Source organism: Nelumbo lutea, chromosome 3 (assembly GCF_056320005.1).
Source record: "Nelumbo lutea isolate HS-2025 chromosome 3, American lotus-T2T, whole genome shotgun sequence".
Lineage (NCBI taxonomy): Eukaryota > Viridiplantae > Streptophyta > Magnoliopsida > Proteales > Nelumbonaceae > Nelumbo > Nelumbo lutea.
In genome coordinates, this window is record NC_142686.1 from 85176644 (window position 1) to 85188046 (window position 11403).

The window sequence follows — 11403 nt, forward strand, 5'->3', positions numbered from 1 at the left end:
GAAAGGAATAGAAGAGTATTTGAAAACAAAGCAAAAAGCCTGGAACTAATAGTTTCTGCTGTGGGTTCATTGGTTTCAGACTGGGTGCTGGTTCTGCTAGAGTTTTATCAAGCCAGAAGGGAGGATTTGATAGAGAATTTTTAGGGTATTTTGGAATTACAACCTTGTAATGAAGAAACTTTTCAGATTGTCTAGATGTACTTCAAGCTGGGTTGTCCCCTTGACATCCAATGACTTGTAAATCTTTTTCTTTTTTAATAAAATTTTTTCTTCTATCCTTCAAAAAATAAAACACACACATACACACACATTACATTGCTGAACCATCATTTGGAATCCAAGAGATCTTGGCTCCCTGGATAGCAACAAGATCAAATTGAACTTTGATGGGAACTCTTTTCATAACCCAGGATTACCAGAAATAGAGGGAATGTTCAGAGATGCAAATGGTATCTTTTTTTTTTTTTTGAAAGGTAAAATGATGTATTATATTACTGAAAAGGAGTGGCAGAGTTATCAGTAGAATTACAATGTATGAATTATGAACTACAACATGTTAACCATGGAAATCACTGTAGTTTATATGAATCGTGAACTGACATAAGAGGCAATTTTAATAGTCCAAGAATTATCTCTTCATATGTACTATTCAATATTCCTAATTTGTTCCAAAATGTAACCAAGCAAAGCATCAAGTGCAACCAATCAAATCCTAATAGGTTTTTTGACTAAAGAGTCCATACAGTATACATATGGGATTTTTTGCTTGATAATTCAACCCTTCAAGAGATAAAGCAAAGCCAGGAAATGTCAAATTCATAATTTTTTAATCTACTTTTTGTGTAAATATTTGTTGAATCTCTTGAAGATTCAACAAATAGTTTATCACCATTTTAGCAGTATTTCATCATCTTAGAGGGAATGTTCAGAGATGCAAATGGTACCATTTTAGCAATATTTTATTTTTTTATTTTTTTGAAATGTCAAATTTATAATTTTTTAATCTACTTTTTGTGTAAATATTTGTTGAATCTCTTGAAAATTCAACAAATATTTTCACCATTTTAGCAGTATTTTATCATCTTTGAGGATTTACCAGAAATTAATGAATTTCTAACGACAACTTATTGCTGGACTCTTCTTTATCAATAAAGGGAGACTTATTAATTGAAAAACTGATATGCAAACAACAAGCTTTCCTACCAAACAAAGGACAGTGCTGACTGCAAGAAACAAGGGAAAACAGGCTATAGTTCAAAACATACAAACAAAGTGCAATGGCCAACTAGGGAGGGAAGATCTCTAATAAAACTTAACTGTTAAGATGTGCCGAATAGGGGTAGTTTAGTCTTCTTCTGTTTATTAAGTAACTTGCTTATGTGGCAGTGTTATTAGAGTTACTCTGCCCCACACTTAAGTAAGGGCATTTCTGTCTTTGTAAACATTATTAGAATCTAATATAGATTAAGGGGGTCGACTGAATGGGTGAACCATCAGATTTTCGACTGACCCTTCTTCTTCTCTTCTTCTTCTTCTCCTCTTCCTGTTCGGACTACTGTAGCAGCAGTCGAAACATGGTATCAGAGCCATGCTCCTGACCTACATCAGTTGGTAAAGCACCTCAGCATTGTTCGTGACTCTTCACCTTCGTTTCTGGTCAGTCAATGGAGAGAACTGGGTCGCCCTAGGTCAGAAACATTACAGCTTGTCTCTCTGCTGCGCATAACCTTCTTCAACAAGGAAAGTGACTTCAGCAGTGAATGGTTGATTGATATTCTCAAAGGAAGGTCGGTTCTCTTTTCTTCTAGTGTTACTTATATTTCTGGGTAGAAACCCTACAAGAAGCTGTTAGTATTGATTAGAACCTAGAGAACTAGGTTCATTGTTGCCCTAGGAAGGGTCGTGTGTGCAATAGCTGAATGGTGTAAGGCTGCTGTAAGCTGTTGAATGGTGTAGGGCTGCTGTAAGTTGTTAAGTGGTGTTAGGGCTGCTGTAAGTGGCCGAGTGGTGTAAGGTGAAATGCAGTGACCTTGCTGAACTCCTTGTGGTTGTGTAATGCCCTCTTAAGTGTGTTAAACAAGTCTGAACTGGGTGCAGCAGATTTGACTGTGTTGTGGTGCTTGTGATGCACAATTTGTTTTGAGATTTGACTGTGTTGTGGTGCTTGTGATGCACAATTTGTTTTGAGTGGTTGTAAGAGGGCCTACTTGTGATTAGTGAATGGTAAACTGATGCTTATGTGTGACGTAAGTGTGTGAAGTCAGCAGTAGTGTGAATAAGAACAAGTGTGTACTTCCACTGTTGTGTTTAGAGGCTGCAATAGGTGTTAAAATATCAAACTATGAACAACATCAATCAGCTTGTAGTTGAGAAGTGAAGTTAGAGGCAACTGTGAAAGAGGTACAATGGCAGCAATAGGAGATGGCTACAATGATCAGAAACCTAGTGTAGTAATTTCCTCCGACTACCTAGGGGTACAAATGACCTCGATTAAGCTAAATGGGGAGAACTATGTTCCATAGGCAAAGAAAAAAGTAAAGCATGTAAGAGATGAGAAGCCACCAGTTGACTCTCCAGGGTTTGATGATTGGGAACAAGAAGATGCTCAAATCGTGACTTGGCTGTGGAATAGTATGGAACCCAAAATCAGTGCCAACTTCATGTTCCTTGATATGGCTAAGGATATATGGGAGCATGCTAAGAAGCTATATTCTGGACAAGATAACACAACAAGAGTATATCAACTGTATCAGGAGTACTTTGATTTAAAACAAGGAACCAAAACACTAGAAGAGTACTATGCCTGCATGAAGAATATAAGGAATGAACTCAATGTCTATCATCCCCTTACTCCAGATATTCAAGTTCAGCAACAACAAAGGGAGCAGTTAGATGTTACAATATTTTTAGTGGGGCTGAAGTCGGAATATGAACCAGTTAGAACTCAAATATTGGGAGGCTCTACTCTTCCTACACTTGAGGAAGTATTCTCAAGACTTCGTAGAATTTCTTTGGGATAGACAGAGAACCCCACACAGTCTGATAGATCAGCACTTGTGACAGCTAGAGGTGGTGGACATAGTACAAGAGGGGGAGGTCATGCTCCTAGAGGGGGCCGTAGCAATTCCATGATTGGTCGGGGTGGCCGTGACTCAGAAGGAGACCGTGGAAGAGGAAAAAATAACTCTACAAGGAAGTGTACTCATTGTGGTAGGGAGGGACACACAGTGAATTTCTGTTATGACCTACATGGCCTTCCATTTAAATGGGCTAATCATGTTGTAGCAGGCGCGGTTGTTATTAGTGACAGTAAATTGGCAGACCGAACACCTCCCACATCTACATCTACATCTACTTCTGGGAGAGAGATGGTGAGTGTTCCGCGTGATGAGTATGAACGATTCCTTCAAACTACTTCACAGCATACTGGTATAGCAGTCGTGGAAGAGAAAAAAATAACTCTACAAGGAAGTGTACTCATTGTGGTAGGGAAGGACACAATGAATTTTTGTTATGACCTACATGGCCCTCCCTCTAAATGGGCTAATCATGTTGTAGCAGGCACGGTTGTTATTAGTGACAGTAAACTGGTAGACCGAACACCTCCCACATCTACGTCTACTTCTCGGAGGGAGATGGTGAGTGTTCCGCGTGATGAGTATGAACGGTTCCTTCAAACTACTTCACAGCATACCACTGCCACATATGCCCAATCAGGTATTGCTTGCATGTCATCTAAAACTCCTCTTTGGATTATTGACTCTAGAGCCTCAAATCATATGACTGGAACTCCAGGTGTGTTCTCTTCTCTTTCTAAAACCTCCACATCACCAACTGTTACAGTTGCCAATGGGTCCTCATCTCCCATTTGTGGTGTTGGTAAAGTTGACATGGCTTCTGTCCCCTTATCATCTGTTTTATATGTACCTAAGTTTCCATTCAATCTTCTTTGTCAAATTTATAATTTTTTAATCTTCTTTCCTTCCACTTGTGTTTTTTGGGATCTCAAGACGGGGAAGAAGATTAGTGGAGGGCATGAAACTGGTGGATTGTATTACCTTGACGGTGGTGGATTTTCAATTGCACTTCAGACTTCTCTTACTCCTCTACAATGGCATTGCCGACTGGGACATCCATCTCTCAAGGTTCTCAAGATGTTGGTTTCATCATTGAGTCAGTTGTCAGTTTTACAATGTGAGTCATGTCAGTTTGGTAAAAATCGTCGTGTGCCCTTCAGTCCAAGAGTTGAGAGTCGTATGTTGAGTCCTTTTTCTTTGGTTCATTCAGATGTTTGGGGTCCAATCAAAATAGAGTCTTATAATGGCTACAAGTATTTTGTCTCCTTTATTAATGATTGTTCAAGAATGACATGGATTTACTTAATGAAATAAAGAAGTGAATTATTTTCCATTTTTCAAAAATTTCATGCTGAAATACGCACACAATTTGTTGTTCCAATCAAAGTTCTCCGTTCAGATAATGGTCGTTAATACTTTCTTACTTCATTTCAACAGTATTTAGAACAACATGGCATTATTCATCAGACCTCATGTGTTTTCACCCCTCAACAAAATGGGGTGGCTAAATGAAAGAATTGTCATCTTCTTGAAATTGCTCGGTCTATGATTCATCACATGAAAGTTCCTAAAAAGTTTTTGAGTGATGTTGTACTCATTGCATGTTTTCTCATTAATCGGATGCCCTCCTTTATTCTTCATGGTCGGTCCCCCTTCTCCATCTTGTTTCCCACTTTATCTCCATTTCCATTAACTCCTCGTGTCTTTGGTTGTGTGTGCTTTGTTCATAATCTGAGTCCCGGAATAGACAAGCTAAATGCACGCTCAATTAAATGTGTCTTCCTTAGCTATTCTCGAACTCAAAAAGGGTACAAGTGTTATAATCCCATTGCCCGAAAGTGCCATGTCTGCCCTGATGTCAACTTTTTTGAGTTTGTCCCCTTCTTCTCCAGTCATGAAGCACCCTTGTCCTCACCCTTACCTCCTCTTCCTCTTCCTGTCAGTGATTCAGTTCCAGAGGTTGTTGTTGGAGTAGACTCATCATCTCATCCAGTGCATGTCACCACTGAACGACCACCGATCCGACAAGTGTATACAGGTCGAATGACACCGGCCCCTCCTCCTGCTTCTACCTCATCTGCGGATACTCTCATGGCTCCTATTTCTGAACCTTCAGACCTTGACTTACCCATTGCCTTACGGAAAGGTAAACGTAGTTCTACACTCCATCCCATTTCCAATTTTGTTTCATTAACTCGTCTTTCTACCTCATATCGCCAGTTTGTTTCACTTTTGTCTTCTATTTCCATACCTAACAATGTTCAAGAAGCTCTTAGTTCACCTGGATGGCAGCGGGCAATAGAGGAAGAACTTTCTGCTCTTCAACATACTCAAACGTGGGAACTTACTACTCTCTCACCTGGCAAGCATGTTGTGGGCTGTAAATGGGTGTATACTGTGAAATACTTGCCAAATGGTAGTGTGGAGCATCTGAAGGCCAGACTTGTTGCTAAAGGTTACTCACAATTGTATGGTGTGGACTACATGGAGACATTCTCTCCGGTGGCTAAAATCGGTTCCGTTCGTGTCCTAATTTCCTTGGCTTATATACGATTGGCCTCTCCTTCAACTTGACATAAAGAATGCCTTCCTCCATGGTGATCTAGTGGAGGAGGTATATATGGAGCAACCACCTGGGTTTGTTGCTCAGGGGGAGGGTGGTAAGGTGTACAAGCTGAAGAAAGCAATTTATGAGTTGAAGCAATCTCCATGTGCTTGGTTTGGGAAGTTCAGCAAAGTGGTGAAGAGTTTTGGAATGAAGCAATGTCAGGTTGATCACTTAGTATTCAGCTATGACTCAGAAGTTAGGAAGATTTTATTAGTGGCCTATGTGGATGATATTGTCATCACTAGTAGTGATAAATTGGGGATTGGCAAACTAAAGGTATTTCTACAAAATCATTTTCAAACAAAGGACCTTGGAACATTAAAGTATTTCTTGGGAATAGAGGTTGTCAGGTCAAAACAAGGTGTGAATCTGTGCCAAAGGAAATATGTCCTTGATCTATTGGAAGAAACAGGACTGTTAGGTGCAAAACCGGCTGAGACCCCTATGGAACCAAATGTTAAGTTGAGCAGTGATACAGGAGAAGTATTTGAAGATCTTGGAAGGTATAGACGACTAGTGGGAAAGCTGAGCTATCTGACTATCACGAGACCCGACATCTCCTTTGCAGTCAGTGTGGTGAGCCAATTCATGCAGAACCCCCGTATACCTTACTGGGATGCAGTCTTTAGAATTGTGAGGTATTTGAAAGGAGCTCCAGGTCGTGAGCTATTGTATAAACCAGGAGGAAAACTTGAAGTAGTTGGGTATATAGATGCATACTGAGTAGGCTCAATGAGTGACAGAAGATCTACTACAGGCTATTGCACATTTCTGGGAGGAAATCTTGTGACATGAAAGAGCAAAAAGCAGATGGTTGTGACCAGAAGTAGTGCTGAAGCCGAATATAGGGCCATGGCTCACACTACCTGTGAATTAGTGTGGTTGAGGAATCTCCTACAATAAATTGGGTTTCACATGGACAAACCTATGAGATTGTACTGTGACAACCAAATTGCATTCCATATCTCATCCAATCCTGTCTTTCATGAGAGAACAAAGCACATAGAGGTTGATTGCCACTTTGTGAGAGAGAAGGTTCTTGCTGGAGAGATAAATACAGAACATGTGGGGGGCTCCAATGACCAGTGGGCAGATTTGTTTACAAAAGCTCTAAGCTCAGGGAAAGTGAACTATCTATGTAACAAGTTAGGATTATATGACATATATTCTCCAGTTTGAGGGAGAGTGTTAAGATGTGCCAAATAGGGGTAGTTTAGTCTTCTTCTGTTTATTAAGTAACTTGCTTATGTGGCAGTGTTATTAGAGTTACTCTGCCCCACACTTAAGTAAGGGCACTTCTGTCTTTGTAAACATTACTAGAATCTAATATAGATTAAGGGGGTCGACTGAATGGGTGAACCATCAGATTTTCGACAGACCCTTCTTCTCTTCTTCTTCTTCTTCTTCTTCTTCTTCTTCCTGTTCGGACTACTGTAGCAGCAGTCGAAACATTAACCCTTCCAACACCTTCTCTCATGAAAGACCTGGCAAAAGAACTGCCTGATCTTGGCACCCATGTGGACGTGATTTTCACTCTGGATGCTAAAGATCCAGATCGCCCTCTCTGACCCAACCTTCAACAACTTGACAGTTACCCTGAACCACCATAAAAATCAAAGTCAAGGGAAACATCATATTGGAGACCCTTGAGCAAGGCAAGAACATAAACTCAAAATACCACAATAAACTCCCCCTGAAGTTAACATCCATTACTTTACATCACTTCTGAACCATGAATGCCATGCATGCACAAACTTTGACTTATTGGTCAAACATGTTTTCTTTTTTTTTTTTTGAGCAAAACTAATTGAGAATTTATTCAGTAATACATGAGAAGATGCACAAGAGCCAGAAGAAGGTAGAGACAAAATTACACAGGCAAAGTTCTATCACTAAATATATTCTCGGCATCCTAATTGCACATGTATTTCTCTTTCCTCAAGAACACTATTACCAACTAACTACAAGTGAAGTTGATTTTGATGCAAACTTTGACATTTGGTCCTACTAAAAATATGACAAAAAAACAGACACATAGAGGCATTTAATTCATTCTCAAAAGGAAGGTAATGAAAATACCTGGTTCATAAATTTATCTTTTGGTGCTAACCAACAATCATGCCAATCAAAAAAAATATATATGTAACCAACAATTATAAATTCAAGTATATCAATCTTCAGCAGTTTGCCTTTTACAACTACAAATATCACCACATTCTAATTTCCTTTTGTGCAATCTTAGGACCAACTGTATCTTCCTTCAACATTTTCACAACTATACTGTTACAAATCCAACCTTTCATATTTCTTACAATGAGTGTGCACGAATTAGCCATCATTGTCAATAGGAGGTTGCAATGCAACTTAGTAGGTAGATTTTATCCATGCAGCTGCTCATTGATAGCTTCACAAAGGAAGAACCACTAAACAAAGTCATGATAGATTAGAAATAGTTTCTAGTGGCAAGAGGGAATTTTGAGGGATAACATTTGGAGAGCTCTTTTCTTCTGAACAGGCTGTAATAAATGCTAAACATGATAATACAAATATTTAGAAAATTTTATAAATGATATAGGCATATACATATATACATAAACATGCAAAACCACGCTCTGTGGTGATAAACTGAGCTAGCATGGTAAGAAAAATTTTAGCTGGTGGCCTAGCTTAAATAAACTTTCTAAAATCCATAGAAGAAAAAAAAGAAGTTACTGACAGGAATTTAGAAACAATATAATGAATAAACAAAAAATCTACAATTAACCTTATTTTCATTTGATAGGGAACAAGCTCACCTCAAAATTAAGTGACAAACCCTCCCGGAGTGAAGATTCTGCTTCCTGAATATTACCCTCATCTAGTTTTGCTTCAACCTCTGAAGTTTTCATCGAAAGTCCATTTGCACAGACTTCCTGAACCGCCATATCATAATTAAGCTCACTAAATTCTCCAGATTGATTATCTAGCATTTTGAACTTCAGCTTTCTTCATTAATTGAACTAAAAAAAGCTGACATGACAATGTCATAGGGCTCTCCACCTTTTTGCTCCTCAAAGGTCTCATACCAATAACCTTAATGCTACATCCTGTCAAAGATCAATCAAAACACATAATTGTAGCCCATCAATTTATTAAAGAAGCTAATCAGAAAAATATATATTGCTCACATGTAAACCCCACCATAAAGAAAGATGCAAGCAAGGATTAAAATTGAAAAATGAGAACCATTTGACTACACCTAATTCAATAAGGAAATCATTGTGCTTGTATAAAACAGAAAAGAGTTAAAAGCAGCTGAGACTTAATCACAATTAATATATAGAGCCATCAAGAGAAAAGGTTGTTATAATCCATTAAAATGCAAGAAATCATCATCATCCATGCCTTATCCCAACTATATGGGGTTGGCTACATGAATTCTGTTTCGCCAATCCAAGTTGTTCAAATAAAATCTTGTAAAGATTCACTGAAATGACACTAAAAGCAAAATATATCCATTATTCCAATCAAATCCGGCAAGCAATAATCAAGTGAAACGAGTGAAATTAAACCAGGAAAATAAATGGTATTATATGTTCACAAGGATTTTTTTTTGATAAATCGTTCATAAGGATTTTTTTATTATCTATTTCTTTATTTTTCCCGTAAGGAAGAAAGAATATCAAATACTGGGGTGGAATTCTCATGTAGGATTTGGGCAACAAAATGCAAAACATTTGGCTATTATGAAATGTAAGAAAAGAAAAGCAAGTGAAGTGAATTTGAGTTTCTCTTTGATCTTTTTATTGTTCCTTTTGCACTGTGAAATACAGTAAGAATATTCCACAGTTTTCCCCATTCCCATTCAAACAAATGAAGTGAATATTGAGTTTCCCTTTGATTTTTCAGTTGTTTCATTGGCACTGAGAAATTTTGTTGAGAAAGTATTACAGTTTCCAATGTTCTTTGGAAATTAGGAAAATAACATGTTTACAATCATCTAGTGTACAATGTGCTATCTTTTCAATTTTTTGTTAAATAGTTTTGGTGAGTATCTATCATATCCCATGGGAAAGTTGTTGAAGAAAGTAGGACATATTCTGAACTTGTGAAGGTTTTGAGTGTTCACTATTGAGACAACTTTACTTTCTATACAATTAGGTAAATAAACTGTCTTGAACTTGAACATTCTATAAGCACAAGGAGCATATCACCCTGATCATACAAAATATGATCTGCTCTTCAATACAGAACTCAGATTCCAAGACATTACACATCTCCTTTTTTCACTCCAAATAAGTTCCCCATTTTAAATTTCCGAGAATACCAATGGAGTAAATACTTCAAGTTGAGCTGAATTTAGTCAATACAGTGAAAGCGGCTCAAATTTAACATTAGCAAAGGACTAGTCAACGAGTTAAACATATTAAAACATTGATCTCATTTGCATTACCTAGAAAAGGATCAAAAAGAAACAGCAATAAAATAAATTCCAGCACGCAAAATCAACCAAGGCAATCAAATTGAAAAAAAAAATCAACCAACCAACCAAAAAACAAACAAAAAGAATTAAAATATATATATTAGAATTACGATAAGAGTTAAAGAAAATTCAAACAAACAAAGTGCATTCAGTAAGAAGTAAGGATCTGAGTGTAGAATCCTAGAAAAGGACAGAACCAGAAAAATAGAACAGGACAAAGGCGGCAGCATTATCAAGTTAGTCCAAAACCAACGTCTAGGGTTGAACTCTCAACCCACAACGCCCGATCAGTCGATCAAAAAACCTGGGGTTTCCTAAATCGTTCAACCTCTAAACCCAAGAAGCCGGATCTACCCAGTTCACCATCTACATTCTCCAGAGAGTGAAAGAGAGAGGTACCCGGACTAGTAGACAAATCGCAGCAGTAGTAGTAGTAGTTAAAGTTGCAGACGGAGGATCATAGAAGGTGAGGTTCTTCCTTACGTAAGAGGAATGGCAGATCAAGAGAAGAGAGAGACCGAGAGAGACTGTGTGTGTGTGTGAGAGAGAGAGAGAGAGAGAGAAAGAGAGAGAATCCAAGAAAATGAAGAGCGAAAACGGCCATTAGCTGATCATTTAATGCGATTCACGTTCCGTATTACCAAGTTTGGTCACCGTTTAATTAATGCCTCGACATCGACGTCCACGACGCCACCCCGGTCACGGACACTTGGGCCGTCGCCCGCACGGCCCTTCTTTCTACCTTTATTTATGCTAATTTAAAACAGCAGGCGTCAGTACAGTAGTCGATTAAAATTTTGAATGATGATCTGAGCGCGAGGCTAAATGGAACTTACACGTGGCAACAAAATTATCTTAACCAGGCAAAAAAAACAACCGAGGACTGGCTTGTTAGTGTGTTAGCTGGTTTGTTCAATTCCCCAACCACCACTTTTTAAAAAAAAAAATTAAGGCACCAAATGATATCGGATTGTCCAAATTCGAATTGAAATGGACCCAAATTCGATCAATTTATAATGTGATGGAATATTGTTTGTTTTTTTTTTTTAAGAAATCGGATGGAATATGGGTCTAGTCAAGTGTGATGAAAATAAAGAGGGAGTGATGAGAGGAAGTTTACATCTGTGCCCCACAATGCCCCATAGCACACCCTTATCTTGTATTGGGAGATAATTGTTAGGGAAGATGGGGTCACTGTAACTTAGGAGGAGAAGCTCTGAATACACTGTCTTTAGAACGTTATTTGCCCTCACTCA

General features: G+C 38.3%; 1 protein-coding gene across 2 annotated transcripts in view; it reads right to left on the bottom strand.

Annotated features, from left to right (window-relative positions):
* The window catches only part of LOC148866170 (protein NPG1-like), a 42868-nt gene extending 31998 nt beyond the window's left edge, over window positions 1-10870 (bottom strand). The window contains exons 1-2 of one of the 2 annotated variants that reach the window (XM_088975403.1): window positions 10547-10870; window positions 8481-8771 (exon numbers count right to left, since the gene is read on the bottom strand). In XM_088975403.1, coding sequence (XP_088831529.1) covers window positions 8481-8654 — 174 coding nt within the window. In that variant the 5' untranslated portion in view covers window positions 8655-8771; window positions 10547-10870. The remainder of the gene's footprint in view (window positions 1-8480; window positions 8772-10546) is intronic. The other variant, XM_088975404.1, reaches the window with a different exon arrangement.
* Window positions 10871-11403: the final 533 nt, after the last annotated feature.